The 15,256-nt window shown below is 47.4% G+C and overlaps 2 protein-coding genes across 9 annotated transcripts in view; one reads left to right on the top strand and one right to left on the bottom strand.

The window, feature by feature from the left end:
• Window positions 1-4,588, top strand: part of PFKM (phosphofructokinase, muscle) — a 42,196-nt gene extending 37,608 nt beyond the window's left edge. Inside the window, exons 18-24 of the mRNA XM_024736990.1 lie at window positions 14-186; window positions 682-846; window positions 1,801-1,862; window positions 2,086-2,197; window positions 3,514-3,613; window positions 3,693-3,798; window positions 4,040-4,588. Of these exons, the coding sequence (XP_024592758.1) occupies window positions 14-186; window positions 682-846; window positions 1,801-1,862; window positions 2,086-2,197; window positions 3,514-3,613; window positions 3,693-3,798; window positions 4,040-4,184 (863 nt within the window). The 3' untranslated portion in view covers window positions 4,185-4,588. The remainder of the gene's footprint in view (window positions 1-13; window positions 187-681; window positions 847-1,800; window positions 1,863-2,085; window positions 2,198-3,513; window positions 3,614-3,692; window positions 3,799-4,039) is intronic.
• A 1,385-nt stretch (window positions 4,589-5,973) lies between these two features.
• Window positions 5,974-14,130, bottom strand: ASB8 (ankyrin repeat and SOCS box containing 8). 8 transcript variants are annotated; one of them, XM_024737009.1, is made up of 4 exons: window positions 14,024-14,130; window positions 11,313-11,472; window positions 9,747-9,851; window positions 5,974-7,896 (listed from the first exon to the last, which is right to left on the bottom strand). In XM_024737009.1, the coding sequence occupies exons 2-4, from the start codon at window positions 11,439-11,441 to the stop codon at window positions 7,264-7,266; spliced, it is 867 nt and encodes a 288-aa protein (XP_024592777.1). In that variant the 5' UTR covers window positions 11,442-11,472; window positions 14,024-14,130; the 3' UTR covers window positions 5,974-7,263. The 8 variants fall into 8 exon arrangements, with proteins under 8 accessions (XP_024592777.1, XP_024592774.1, XP_024592775.1 ...); XM_024737006.1 differs by having other exon boundaries at window positions 6,054-7,896; window positions 11,313-11,476; window positions 14,024-14,106; XM_024737007.1 differs by lacking the exon at window positions 14,024-14,130 and adding an exon at window positions 13,678-14,016 and having other exon boundaries at window positions 6,054-7,896; window positions 11,313-11,476.
• Between the last annotated feature and the right edge of the window lie 1,126 nt (window positions 14,131-15,256).

The following is a 15,256-nucleotide window of genomic DNA, read 5'->3' as shown; positions in this document are numbered from 1 at the left end:
TCATTCCCGCCCCCGCTGCTCTCATCTTCTCAGGCTTACACGGGGGGCCTCGAGCTGATGGAGGGCAGGAAGCAGTATGACGAGCTCTGCATCCCGTTTGTGGTCATCCCTGCCACGGTCTCCAACAACGTGCCCGGCTCGGACTTCAGCGTGGGGACCGACACGGCTCTCAACACCATCTGCATGGTGAGGGCCACCACTGCTTCCCAGCCTCTGGCCAGGACTCTAATCCCTGGACCGAGTCTGGGCCTAGGAAGTGAGCCACTTGTTTTGTACCAACCAAGTCACAGCGTTAGAAGAATGCTTCTTCAAGCCCCGGCATTTACACACACTGCCTTTAACCATGCATATGGTGTCCATCCTCCACGCCCTGTGAGTCCTGTCACCTAGAAAGGCGTCTGTACTCTGCATATCAAATGATTTTTCCTTTCTGGGGTCCTACAGCCTAGTTCCCCTACTCCGAGCAACAGGAGGGGTAGGGACAGCTTCCTTCCAGGGGAGGAGTTCCACACTGTGCTTAGCAGACGTGCCTGCCGTCCTGGAAGGCAAGCACTCGATAGGCGTAGGGGCCCCGCTGGCCTGGGGAGGAGGTCGCTCCAGAGTTCGGTGATCGCAGGGGCCCGCAAAGTGACAAGAATCACACCCCTGACCGTGTCTTTCTATGACCTGTTGTCTTTGCAGACCTGTGACCGCATCAAGCAGTCAGCGGCAGGCACCAAGCGCCGGGTGTTTATCATTGAAACTATGGGTGGCTACTGCGGCTACCTGGCCACCATGGCGGGCCTGGCAGCCGGGGCCGATGCTGCCTATATTTTTGAGGAGCCCTTCACCATTCGAGACCTGCAGGTAGACGGCTACCCAGAGCCCCTCTCCCCGCCCCAGTCTCTCCCCACTGTCCCCATGGCGACCTAAGCTGTGAGAGCCCAAGGCGAGGACAGAGCTGACGTGTGGTCTGTGTGTGGAGTCCTAGAAGGAGCACCAGGCGGGCATTCTCTGGTGTAACCCCCTGTACGTGGCCGCTGCTCCTGTTGCCGGAGCATTTGTTTGAAGGGTGGTATGCAGTTTACGTGCGTTTTTGCATTTTATTTTCATAACAGACATGCAAGGGAGCTATTATCTCCATATTACAGATCAGAAAGGTTTAGTGAGGTTACAAAACCTTTCTAAACTTTGAGTGGGTGGTTTAACTGTTCCCCCCCACCCCCGCCAGATTTCCCCTGCTACCAAACCGGAGTCCTCATTCCATTTTTTGAGGGGATACCTTTATGATCCTCGTTTTCCAAGATCCCCGTTCATTGGAAGGAAAAAGAGCCACAAAGTGGAGGGCCGCCGGCTGAGGGAACTCCCTAATCCAAGGGCCCAGCCAACCCCTGCCCGCAGTGGAGGGTGACCTTTTCCCTCCTTCACCCCCAACGCAAAGCCCAGTGAAGCGACTGCTTCTGGGTGAATCACTGCTGTACATGGACCCGGACGCAACCCGTTTAGAGACCTACACGGAGAGCAGGGTCAGCCCTCTGAGGGAGGGAGAACTGGAAACCCCTGAAGGAGCCAAAAACTGACAGTTGCCACGCTTTGTCCAACTTTCCCTCTGCCTGTCCTGCCTGTTGCATCTGGAGTCTTAATTTCAGTCTGCACTGACCTTCTTAAAGGGCTTAGGCACGGTTCAGGCCCTGGGCTGTAAATAGCCCTCTTCATGTCCCTCTCCCTCCTGCAGATGCCTGGCGGGGAAGAAGGGATCTATGAGCCTGCCCAGCCGGATCCACTCTCAGCCGGGCTCTGGATTTTCTGTTTCATTTTCAGGTGAATGTGGAACATCTGGTACAAAAGATGAAAACAACTGTGAAGAGGGGACTGGTGTTAAGGTACCTCATCCCCGGTTTGCTCCTAAGTGAAGAGAAGCAATAGTCAGGCTTTGGCCCTAGTCAGACTGCATCCGTGGCTGGGACACCCTGAGGAGTCTGGATACAAATGGAGAGCGCCTGGCCGCGGGGGTAGATGGAACCGGGAGGGGCAAAGCTGACCGAGGCAGAAGGCGGGTGGAGGGAGGGGGACAATGCCCGGCACAGGCTTCGGTCTCTCCTGCAGGAATGAGAAGTGCAATGAGAACTATACCACTGACTTCATCTTCAACTTGTACTCTGAGGAGGGGAAGGGCATCTTCGACAGCAGGAAGAATGTGCTCGGCCACATGCAGCAGGTGCGGAAGACACGCCATGCCCGTCACCAGACAGCCATAAATAACCCCCAAGAGTCACTGAATCTCCCAGTAGACTCGACCCGCTGGAGGCTATCGGGGCTGCCACAGAGCGTGGGCCTGCAGGCTTTTACAGTCACAGAATCAGAAATCTTTACCTTGGAAATGGCTTTAGACATTCTGTGGTTCATCCTCTTTATTCAGGGCAGGGTTTCTCAACCTTGGCACTCTTGCCATTTTGAGCTGGAAAATTCTTTGTGGTTGTTCTGTGTGGTGTAGGTTGCTTACTTAGCAGCATCCCTGTACTCTCACTCACTAGATGCCAGTAGCACACCCTCCTCACTTGTACGACTGGAAAAATGTCTCTAGACATTACCATATGTCCCCTGGGGGGCCGAATCGTCTCCAGTTGGGAACCACTGGTTCAGATGAAGAAAATGAGGCCACAGAGGAGAAATGCTTTTTTCAGGGCCACTACTCAAGCTGGAATGAGGTCAGAATGAGCCGGTCCAGTGCTTTCGCCACCACAGCATGCTGCCTTTTGTGGGGAACCTGTGAGATGAGGACAGGCACCTTGCTAGGGTTGGGCTCCGTCTGTGGAGTTTCAAGGGGAAAGGAATCCCTTTCTATCACCCACATTCAATCCCCACCCAAGGCAGGCCTCACTCACAGATAACACTAGTGGTCTGAGGCCTACCCCATCCCAAATGTCCCCACAGATGCCTCTTAAGCATTGACCTTTGACCTTTCTATACCCACAGATGAATTCACATTCTCTCAGTTTGAATGGGCTTAGCAGCTCCTGCAGGAATGGGGTACTATTGGATAAAGTATGACGACCTATTTTCTGTTTTTCCTTTCTTCCCATTTTCCCACTTCTGCTTTGTTCAGAGAAACCCTGCACCATGTTTTATATTGTTCTGAGGTGCTACCAAAAGCATCCAAATTGGGTCACAAGGAACACTCGTGTCATCAATGATGGTGACTGACAGAAGCTGCTAAGCTAATGAGGGGCAGGGAATTGACTGAATGGCCAGTAAGACTAGAAGGAAATGAACAGGGTCATGCAGCTACGGAGCTGGAAGAGGCGACTGTGAGACCAGTCATCCCCTTGTACCGATTAGTTACTCTGAAGTCTGATGACCGGCCAAATACACCAGGCCAGCTTGCCCTGGCTCCCGGCCCTGCTTCAGGATTTCCTTTCACAGTTAGACTTCCGGATTCCTCTTTCTGGTTATAAACTTTCCTCTGTGTATTCCCATCTCTCTGCCACTTCATTAGAGTCCTTCCCCGTGTAATTTTTATGATTCTTTTTCCAGGGTGGGAGCCCAACTCCATTTGACAGGAATTTTGCCACTAAGATGGGTGCAAAGGCTATGAACTGGATGTCTGGGAAAATCAAAGAGAGTTACCGTAATGGTAGGTGGGGTAAGAGGGTGAGCCCCCTTCCTAGAAGCTGGTTCCCAGTATAGAAGCTGACTGACCATCCCTGTTGCAGGGCGGATCTTTGCCAATACCCCAGACTCGGGCTGTGTTCTGGGGATGCGTAAGAGGGCCCTGGTCTTTCAACCCGTGACTGAGCTGAAGGAACAGACAGATTTTGAGTGAGTACCTCTACCTCCTGCGGTGGTTCCCTCCCCGGTAGTTTCGAGATCTACCCTTCCCAAGCTACTCACCTTCTTCAGTCCTTTTCTTTTAGGAGTAACACCTGTAGTCGTACTTACTTCAGATCTGATGCCCAGGCCCCAAATCCAGCCTCTTCTGCTCAACTTCTTCCCATAGGCTTTGATAGAAGTTGATTGGGGTGCTAAAGATTAAATCATCATCTACTTCGTTCCCCTGTAGGCACCGCATCCCCAAGGAACAGTGGTGGCTGAAGCTGAGGCCCATCCTCAAAATCCTAGCCAAGTATGAGATTGACTTGGATACCTCAGAGCACGCCCACTTTGAGCATGTCAGTCGGAAGCGGTCCGGAGAAGCTACCATCTAAACCTCTTTGCAGTGAGAGGAACGGATCGTCTGATCGTGGTCAGCTCACCCTGATAGATCCAAGTCCATGCATTCTCAAGTGTTTCAGCTCAGCTCACTTTCAATTAGGTTTCCTTTTATTCTGTAACTGCAGCCATGGTCAGCTCTGGCCAGGGAGCTGGGGCAGGGGGCAAGTAAGCGTAAGCTCCTTGTAGTTAGAATTTATCCTGACTTCTACCCCAGCTTCATGTGTCACACGAGGCTGGGCTCCTCTAGTGCTACTGCTCGATTTCAGTTACTCGGTTAGAATTTTCCTAAAAATAAGCTTTATTTATTTCTTTGTGATAACGAAGTCTTGGTTCCTCTACTACGTTTATGACAGTGACAAACCATAGCTACACTAATAAATGCCAACTGGTCACTGTGCTTTTGGTTCTCCTGTTACCATCTTCACAAGTGCATTCCTGTCAGCCTCAAGCACCAGATTCTGCCCAGCGGACACCTAGGAAAATGCAGCCCATGCGCTAACCCCATGTACGTCTCTCTGTTCTTGGACATCTCTTGACTCTGTACACAGGGTCCTAAAACACAGGACACTGTCCTTATCCTCATCCCGCGTCCTCTGCAGCCAACAGGATGCTCCCGTCTTCCTTAAGCATGAAGTTGTGTTTCACCTCTTGATCATCTACCCATTACCCAGCGTTGCTATTTTCCAGCCATCCCCCAATCTCTACTCTTCCTCTGACAATACAGGGTTCTTCCTTCTCAACTTTTCCCCTGTGCTCCTTCCTCGATGAAAGCCAGACACCATCGGTGGGGAGACAGGTACATCTTGAATGCCTGGGAAGTAGAGACACCCAGTCCTGGACCTAGTTTGGTGGGTTGGTTGAAATACTGATTAGGAAAAATTGTCAGTTCTTATTCAGCTCAATTTGTTTTCTGTCCCATACTGCCTCATGAGCAAGTATCCATGTAATACAGTTGGTTCTTAGGATTGGGACTACAGACTGTTCCCCCAGTTGATAGGATGCTTCCCTGTCAATGCCAGGCTTGAGATTAGTCTCCAATAATCAGATCCTGGCTCTTGGCACAAGTGTACATATTCCTCCCAACCTACACAGTTTCCTCGTTTGCTTGCTGAAGCAGGACGGAAGTTTGAGGTTTTACAAGGGATGGAGGAAAGGATTATCTGTAGTACTTCACTTTTGCTGGCTGTCCAAAGTATAACTGCTATACCCTAAAAACAGTTCTAAAAAATGACCGAGGGCTTCCCTGGTGGCGCAGTGGTTAAGAACCCGCCTGCCAATGCAGGGGACATGGGTTCGAGCCCTGCCAGGAAGGTACCACATGCCACGGAGCAACTAAGCCCGTGGGCCACAACTACTGAGCCCGCGTGCCACAACTACTAAAGCCCACGCGCCTAGAGCCCGTGCTCCGCAACAAGAGAAGCCACCGCAATGAGAAGCCCGCGCACCGCAATGAAGAGTAGCCCCCGCTCGCCACAACTAGAGAAAGCCCATGCGCAGCAACGAAGGCCCAACGCAGCCAAAAATAAATAAAATAAAATAATTTATAAAGCAAACAAAAAATGACCGAGAAGTCTTGTCAGAGCCCAGCATTAAAGCAGCCAAATGCTCTTTGTACAGTTCTTTAAGGGGAAGAAAAATTAATATCAAGCACTGTTATCACTGATTCTTCAAAGCAGCCAATGCAGGTGGTGGTGACAGCCCCATTTCAGAGATGAGGACACTGAGGCTCACGGTAATTAAATAATGTACAGAAAAGTAGGAACAGTAGAAATTGCCAAACTAGCTTTTAGAACCGTTTATTTCTTTTTTTTTTTTTAAGTGAGCAAAAAACACCAACAGCAAAAGGACAAAAGCGGACAAACTTTTTCAAATTAGCTGTGTCAGCAGATTCTGTTCATTTTTATTTATAGTTCCCAATCAATTAAAAAAAAACGTTTTCCACATTTGCATAAGGTCATCTAGGATCAATAACAACTTGATCTAGTTTAGGAACATGAAAAGGGAGAGTACTGTAGACTAAGTATTGTTCACTAAAACAGATCTTTTTTGGGTAGGTGGGTCATCTCTGAGGAAGCTCTTATAATGCTCCTCCCCCACTCCTCAACTCTCCACCCCCTCCACCAATGTCTAGTATAGATCAGTAAAAAGTAAAGTTTCCAAAACACCTGAAAACAAAACAAAACAAAACACATTCCAAACTCTTAGCAGAGTGAATGAAGAAGACCAGAGAGAAAAGGCAGCCCAGCCCGCGTCCTCCTGTGCTACAGCAAACACCTTTGCCTACGGCGCAGGAAGTGCCTGTCAAGCCCACTAGAGCAAACTGGCTGTCAGGAGGAGAAAGAACTGCATTAGAAGAAAAGTTCTGAGGACTGTTAGTTCTTAGGACTGCTTAGAACCTCCTATCCCTTCTACTATATGGAAAGCAGCAAGACAGTCTTTCTAAAATAATACTGCTGAACTACTGTGACCCTTGGGCACACCCATGGAAAAGAAGCAAAGGCTGCCCTTCCCTTCGATGGTGAGAAAGGGGACCAGTCCCTTCTGAATGCCCCAGGATGATTCTAGGGATATCATCCAGCCCAATTCTGAACCTGCACACCATCTGAGGTTGTAGTATCTTCATTTGGGGGCTGCAATTGTTAGCTGGAATTTTCTTAAACTTCTTCACAGATCAATTAAAATGTTTCTAAGAGGGATTCTTCTGAAAACGTTAGTCAGGTCCCCAAAGGAAAACCAAACACATGTTCTATAAATACGCTTCATCTTCCGAGACAAATTTAGTCTCACTGTTGACTTTTTCCCTAAAGGGAGGGTTAGGGAGGCCTCTTCCTTTTCAGGGTGCAATATGAAAGGCCAGGTAAGTAAGAAACAGAAACAAAAGTGAGGGACGTTTTTGGTTGCTTGGTTTGGGGAGGGGAGGTGATGTGGAGGTTACTGTTGTGACATGTTGCCTCAAAATAGAAACCACAGAGCAGGAACAACTGCTTTCCCTGTTTTCCAAGACAGAGAAGTGCTGCAGGGCAAAACCTCACCCAGAGTTGCCTGCCTGACGGTGCACTCATCTCCTCTGGGCTATTCTACGAGTAACAGGTATTCCTTCAGAGAAGCTGGCAGTGGAAGGCCCTTCACCGCATCCGGCAGATACTGGAGTCCCAGGCTCCGGCGCACAGCATAGCGAGAGAGGGTTTTGAGGGTCCCTGGGGCTGAGCACAGAACAGTCAGTTTTTCACATAGCTGCTGGTCTTTGGCCACTTCTCGTGGCATGGTGCCATTTTTCCTTAATTCAAAGTGTCCCACGGCTCTGTGGAGGAGCTCAAAGCAAGAGTCCTCTTTCTCTGTTCCAAGTCCCCTGACTAGCAGAGCCACCAGGCGGGAGATGGGCGTCTGGCCTTTTAGGTTGATGACTCTGACCTCTGCACCATAATCAAGAAGGATGCTGATGCTCTCAAGATTTCCCTTCATGGCGGCCCAGCTGAGCGGGGTGTCATTGTTGTAATCCAGGGCATTGACAGAGGCCCCGCTCTCCAGGAGGGCGCGCACACACTCGGCATTGTTCTTAAAGGCTGCCCAGTGAAGTGGGGTGTCTCGGTTGCCGTCCAGTGCATTGGGGTTTGCACCATATTCCAACAGGACCTCCACACAAGCCTCATCTTTCTCAGCTGCATAGTGGAGGGCTGTTCGGTTATAACCATCCAGGGCATTCACCTGTAAAGGGGGAGCAACTACATTACAGTGTATAGACGACTGAGAGGACGACAGGCTGGCAAAGACACTTGCATGTGTCTATCCGTTACCTTTGCTATGTAGCATTCTGAACATGAGGGTCAACAAGTAATTCCCAGGGAGTCATGGTGATCAGGATGGAGCTATGACAGGAGCTGAGGAGCAAATAGGAAAACAACTGTCCCCAGACAACCGACACTATGATGTCCACCGATTAGCTGGCCTGCATTATCTAGGGTTTTGCTTCCACGTTCTTATTTACTATTCACTAGGACCTCTACCACAGAGTAAGGGGAAAGAAAGAGAAGATGAAGTCTAAGTCCTCGTAACTACTCTGAAAGATGTTTATTGGAAAGCGGCTTGCATATACTGGCCAGAGAAAAGGTTTTGGATTATTTTACTTATCCTGACTCACTCTGTATCCCGTGGCTAACGGCAACCAGACTGAAAAATAATGAGGTCAAGGTTCTGCCCGTGTAGCTCTGCTGTGTTCTTTAACCATCCAGAGAAGCTCAGATTGTTCATCCAAGTCAGCCCCCTGCAAACATCTGCTGTGAGGTCACAAGAGAGCCTGGAGGAAAGCATGTGGAGGAAAGAACACAGATCTTCCAGTGCTGGAAGAGCAGCTGGCTTGCTAAAACTCAGCATCACCTATAATTTTTGAAGGCTACAAAGACTTCAGATCCCAGGTTTAAATAGCGAATTATCTTCTCCCATGAAAGGCACTAAAAAAAAAAAAATCCCCTGCCATATTTGAGTTCAACCTTCTACTTAGCTAAAAACTGCCTCCCCCACCGCCCCCTGGGGTAGTTTCACTTTTATCATTGACGTTAATCACTGGCTTTCACTTCAGGGTCACTCATAAACGTTACGGGATAGTTAATGACAAGTAGAGAACAACATGGCGGTGTGGAGGTGAGGATGCGGGGGGCTGCAGCAGGCTTACCGACCACTGTGTCTGGGGCCTGCACACCAGCTTCATGGCGTGTGTGATTCAGATGAGTGCCGCAGCGTGTGCACCTTGAGGATGCCTCAAAAGCTGTCGAAACTGCTGATTTATTTATTTAATAGGCACTTACTTAGTAATTACTACATGCCAGTGCTCTAAACAGTTTACAACCTTATGAAGAAGACACCACTATCATCCTCATTTTACAGATGGGGAGACTGAGGCAAAGAAAGGTTAAGTAACTTGTTCAAGGTCACACAGCTGGAAGTGACAGAGCTGGAATTCAAATTTATGAAGTATGGTTCCAGACTCTGTTCTTTTAATCATTCATTATACTATTCTGCTTCTTGCTAATGCCAATAAAAAGTAATCTACGTTTTTTTATGTTAAGATACATTCGCAAGAAAATAGGAACAAGATATGCTAAGACAGAAAAAAAAATCAGTGGGCAGAAAGAGCACAAGTGGCTCAGTCCTGGGGAAGGGACTGCCTAGTGATCTATTTTCCAGTGACAGAGGTATCAGGAGTGTACATCCAGTAGCAAGTCTCAAGTGGTTTACGTTGGATCAGGGCTGAGGGGCCTGGATAGTCAACAGGCAATGAGAGGATTAAATGGAAATATAAACAACCCTAGAAGGAAGGCTGAGAGATTAAGGGGAGATAAAAATTCCCTCTTCCTGGAGTCATGGACAGTGTAAGAAAGAAAGGCAAAGGAATGAAATACTTCAGATGATTCACCATTACATTTTGTTTTAATATTGGCCATGCCAATGTTACCAGGAGCTAGAAGGTGGGAAGAAATGGGAGAAGAGACAAGAAATTGTAGGAAAGTGTGAAGCTCAAGTTTAGTGCGTCACTGATGTGACAGCATTAGAAACCTTACCTCAGCTCCCTTCTCCAGCAGTAATTCCACACAGTCGGCATCGGACACCATGCAGGCACAGTGCAGGGGCTTCAGCGTGCCGTGGGCACAGTTCACATCTGCTCCCTGTGGGCGAAAGGAAAGTTCGATCGGTGTCTTCAGCTCTCGCTCTCCACGCAGGACAAGACTCAGAACAAGGTCCGGGGGGAAAAGGGTCCTAACTCTGTACTGTAAACATACTACCAGCCCCAGTTTCTATTCCTATTCATTAAATGATATTATAATGCCAATATCCAAACCAAGAGAATACACTGAAGATGAACGAAAGGAACTGTCGATCCCTTAGATCAAGTCATTAAGTTTCTCCACAAGCTAGACTGCCAGATGGTCATTTGGACATCACTGAGGACATAACCTTATATGTAAAAGCAATGGAACCTTATCATCAGGCAGGAAGGTTGGAAAAGCAATCAACTTTCTATGGCTACCATGCTCTGAAAAAGTCAGGAAAGGGAGTCTTTCAGCCTGAAGCCAGGAGAACTGGCGTGCTCTTCTGCCACCTGACAGATGACCATCACTAATACTAAGGTCATCTTAATGTTATCTCTTTGTTCATAAACATCTTCAAAGTAGCCTATTATTATCAGCATTCTCTGCCACCTAGCCCCCCACTGGTACTTCTATTTCAAATGTGGTAAAGAAGACGGAGATACCACAGCAGACCAAAGTCACAGAATGACTCGGCAGCAGAGCTAGAATTAGAACGTGACCAAGTTTCTACTGTTCAGTCTTCTGATACCACTTTTGCCGAGAGCAAGCTAACGCTGTATGACTTTTTCTTCTCACAGCTGTGCCACACAACTCTGAAGCAGCTACAGGGCTCTAGGCTTTAAGTAAGGACTCTAAAGTTGTTAAAAAGAATGTACAGAAGTAACTATCTGGATGCATTCTCTAGTGACCAAAAAAATTACCCTGTAACTTCTCTTCAACAGGAATAATACACAGAAAAAGGCATCAAAGCCCTTCTAGGATACAGTCATTCAACAGAATTACTGAATAGTAGTGGTTAGACATCAGATAGTTAAGTTTTCTTAAGTCAAAAATTACCATGCATGTTAGGGGTTGATCTTCTCTGTGGAACTTTAAGTGGTGGCTGTTGGTAAGACAGAAGGCCAGTGATATCTCTCCATGTAATTATTACAAAACACAAGGATTTGAAAGCCGCTTATGCTTTGCTTGCCTCCTTCCTCCCTTAGTACAGCATGTGTTGAAGACTTTGAGCTTGCTGGGTCCCATATGCACCATATGCAGACGGAGATTTTTACAGAGAACAAGGGACTAGGTTTATCTAGAACATAATTCCTGAAGAAAAATATCATAGGCGCAAAGTGAAAGGCAGAAGGGAAGAGAAGCAAAACATAGGCTAAATATATTTTAATGGTCAAGTTAATACATTTTCGAAGACTGTAAAAACTCCCTGTGATCTTGTGCTGAGTCAGAGCTGCAAACCTGTCATCCATTAGGATTCCCCGGGAGCTTTCCCACTTCACCTCCCCAAGGACTCTCGCATCAACACAGCACACTCACCCCTCTGATGAGGTCCTCTACATTGTCATGTGGGAAGGAGCGAATGGCAGCGACTGTTCGGATTAAGCGCTCTGAGAGAGAGTATTTGCTCTGAATGCTCTGCATAATATACCACATACTGGAACTCATCAAGGCTCAGAGTACGTTCACATGCTCCAAACTGCCTGAAACAAAGATGTTTTAGGCATACACAGTCTCACTGAGCACACCTGTCCTTAGTTAGAGGCTCTCTGAGGCCTTCCCACTACTAAAACCAGATTTCAAATAGATCAATGATTCATTCATTAATATCATTTTTTCTTAATCATAAGAAATAGATTATAATAGTTGCTGAAGGAGCTGGGTAAACCTGGATGCAAATGTTCTGACCCTTGAAATCTCAGTTCTACTCTCGGACCTAGCCTGGCACAAGATTTCCCCAAGAGGCTCCAAGGTCCCCATGGAGCTCTGTGTGGTTTAAAAAAGACTAGGCAAGGAAGGGGATCCTTTTAAAGGCTAAAGATGCCACAAAACATTCTTTTCCTCCTCTGAATTATGTGGTCTTTATTATCAGCACCCCCTTTAGGTTACTTGTTACATGTGGACTTGCAGTATAGTTACGGTCATATTGTCCTTCCATCTAAACTGTAATCAATTGGAAGGCGAGGTCCTTGTCTTCTACTTTTTTGGCCCATATAAGGCCAGCCACAGAGTCTTACAAAAAGTAGGTACTTAATAAATACTGATTGACTGACTAAAGGGTATGGGAGTGATTGCTACTTGTGAGAAGAGATGGAACAAATACAAATGACAAGGCATCTGTGAAACAGTTTAAAATGTCTTCAGCAAAGAAAAAAATAGGAAGTTTTTGAGGTAATATTCTAAAATAAGGAAGGAACGCCAAAGTATAATTACTCTGGGGTCATCTATATAAAATTAGAAAAAAATTTCAAAGTTCACACCAATGACATATGCTTGCAGTTGTACGAAAACAAGCACATTTAAGAGTGAAAAATGAATTTAAAAATTTAAAGATTGGCCATTTGTGACAACTGTGAAGCAGACTTGAGTTCGGCGTTGGAAGAAGAAAATAATGCAATATACATAAATTCAACTATGATAAGTTTCGGCTGTATAAGAGCCATGTATCAGTTGGGGAACATTTAAGATTACAGCAAAGAAGGTGGAGTATTTCTATGAAAAAGCATATATCAAACTGTAGAGAAAGCATGGTATGCTGTACGGCTCTCTAGGTATAACTGTTTAGGAATCCATGTTCTTATCAAACTATAAGCTCCTTGGCGGTAAATACAGTGTTATTTTTAACAGTGCCTCGCACATGGCAGGTTCTCAATAAATATCTGTTGAACCAGTGTAAAGCTTATTACTTTGGATCCTAAAAAAATCCAAGACTTGCAGTAATTAAACATCTTATGCATATGATGACTACTAAGGGAAAAATCCAAAACTTATTTTGGTCATTTCATACTATGTAATTTTTGCCTTTTGTGAAGGACTATCCCCTTATACATTATGCAATATACTATAAACTCTAATAGTTTCCATTTTGCTAATCAGTAGCCATTTATCTGTTTAAAATATATACAGTATTAATTAATGGAATGCAATTTAAAAATATTCAATTCATAAGTATCAATGATTCAAATTGGGTATTCTCCCCTACTTTATTAAGAATAAGTAAGCTTACACACTTGTTTATATGCCTCCCTGAAATTTTCTAGATAGTTTAGACTTGGCATACGTTTTAATCTCTCCAACAGCCACGAAACTCCTCAGAGACAAAGGGTCTGTATCTTACACTTCATTGTTGCAAGGAAAAAGGGGGAAAAGGCATAGCTGCATTTGAGTCAGCGATTTCAAGAACGGGGGCAGAAAACAGAGCGTCCAAAGTGGAAGGCTTACACCGAAGTGGTTCTGTTAACCATTTCTGGGTCATGATAATCTGAAAATACTAGACCCTGCTATCATTTTCGGAGCGCCCTTGGGTTCCAGGCTAAGAACTCCTAACTCAGAATATGACCACTGGTTCTCTGCTGCTGCCGCCTCGAAGCTCGTGCTGAAGAGTGAAACTTCGGGGCACATAGACAACATTCACTGTCAGGGAAGGTCAACGAAATCTAAACTCGACGTATCTCCGGGCAGCAGCCTATGCACGGTTTGACCCCAAGTCTCCCCTTTCCTCTGCTGGTGCTGAAAGTCCTCTCTCTCCCGTTTTCTTTCACTTTGGATCCAGAGACAACCCCAAGGTTTTTTGTTTTTTTTTTGCGAAGCTAGAAGCATAGTAGGAGAGAGGTGACGTTCAAGAGCTCTGGTGCTAGTGAGGCCTGGCTTCCGCCCGCCCAGGCGGGCCCCCGCCCCACCGCACCTGCTTGGGGGAGGAGTCGCGGCAGCTTGGTCTCGCCAAATCTAGGGGGCGACGGACAACTGCACGAAATGCGAAGACACGTGGTGTCACTTTCCGCACGGGCTCCTCAGAGACCGCAGCAATTCCAGCAGGTCCCGGGGCCGGTATTGAAACGGGGTCGCGAAATCTGGCAGGAGAGCCCCTGAGGCGGACCAACCCCTGCCCCGATCTCCCCAGGGCCCGGAACGAGGTCCCAGCCTCGAGGGCTGGCGGACCCCGAGCTGGGAGTGGAGGAAGCGTTACTGGGCGTGGTGCCCCGGATTAGGGAACCAGGCTGCAGACATTTCTGCAGCGGGGTAACACTCACCGAACTGCAGGGCTGACCTGGGTGGTGAAAGCCGCTGTCAAGACGTGACCCGGAAGCAGAAGTTGCCTCCCGGAGGCCCCTCTGTTTACAGGAGAGGTGACTAGAACGGGCGCCTGCGCAGCGACCAGTGTCCGAAGGCGGAACGCGCCTGCGCAGACTTGTGACGCCGCCTTGGTCCAACCAAGGCTTAGTTAACCACTTTGCTATCTAGGCCCGCCACAGGGTTTGCGCAGGCGCAATGTGGCGCTGTCGGCTGCCGGCCGGGCGCTGAGTCCGTGGCGGTCGTGGGCAAAGAGCTCACTCCCCGCTGGCTGTTCGACCAACTCCGTGGGGCTGTGCCTGCGTGGAGCAGGCCTGCAATGAGTTCATCCGAGCCCTCCGCTGCCTCCCACTGTCTCCATCTGATACCGGACCTGAACAGCCAATTCCCAGATTATTCCCAAACTCGCGACTCCGATGCGGTTCGTTAGGAGAATAAACTGTTAGTAAGAAGTGTCTTTGGCAAATAAAAGAGACCTCCAGCATTTTTCATAACATTGGAACGCATCGATGCTCCTCGGAACCCTTCTGGTTATTGTCCACCCTCCCTCAAAGGAAACTATTGATATATCAAAGATAAACAAGCACTCATGAGGAGTACTAGCCCAAATGTTGAGGGCTGAACAAATACGTACATGCTGACATTAACCTTTCCCAACCAGAGAGATGCTGACACCTCCGAGTGATGATTTTTCCATACAAAGCATAAACATTTCGAAGCCAGCTGCACGTAGTGGTGCATGCGAAGAGTAAAGCAGCCACACAGGCAGACTGTTAAGAGCCGTGATCTACCCCGCCGCCCGTTTAACCAAGAGTTCCCCAGCACCCCTTCCTCAAAGCTTGCTCTGAGCAACAGAATTTAACCAGTTTGAGAGTAAAGCAGGGCCCAGATAGTTCTTGTATGTCAGCGAGGGAATGGCGAACTGGAAAAGTTCAGTGAGCCTCCTCCCAGCATCTTATAAATTAAGGATGCTTAGTACATTTCCTTATTATTAAGGATTGGGAGACAGATTTGCAAACAGTCAATTGCAGTTAAAGATCACTATTTCAACAACATTTTACTGTACAAAGCTGATGTTGAAGAACAGTTCTACTTCATGGTGAGATCAAGAGAGTGTGGAGAGAGAGGGTCTGTGAAGAGGTTTCTTGTGGAGAAATGTGTTTTGTTGAGATCCCGCTCCCTTCCCACTCAGA

The sequence above is a fragment of the Neophocaena asiaeorientalis genome, unplaced genomic scaffold (genome assembly GCF_003031525.2).
Source record: "Neophocaena asiaeorientalis asiaeorientalis breed wild unplaced genomic scaffold, Neophocaena_asiaeorientalis_V1.1 scaffold134, whole genome shotgun sequence".
Taxonomy (NCBI): Eukaryota; Metazoa; Chordata; class Mammalia; order Artiodactyla; family Phocoenidae; genus Neophocaena; species Neophocaena asiaeorientalis.
Note: the sequence above shows the minus strand (reverse complement) of the source record. Positions and strands in the feature narration are given on the sequence as shown.

Bases quoted from the DNA above. Each gene is read 5' to 3' on its own strand.
- ASB8 (XM_024737009.1), bottom strand. From the start codon at position 11,441: ATGAGTTCCAGTATGTGGTATATTATGCAGAGCATTCAGAGCAAATAC. The intron at 9,852-11,312 runs GTGAGTGTGCTG...TTTCGCCCACAG, and splicing joins TAGAGGACCTCATCAGAGGG to GGAGCAGATGTGAACTGTGC. The intron at 7,897-9,746 runs GTAAGGTTTCTA...CCCCCTTTACAG, and splicing joins TGCTGGAGAAGGGAGCTGAG to GTGAATGCCCTGGATGGTTA.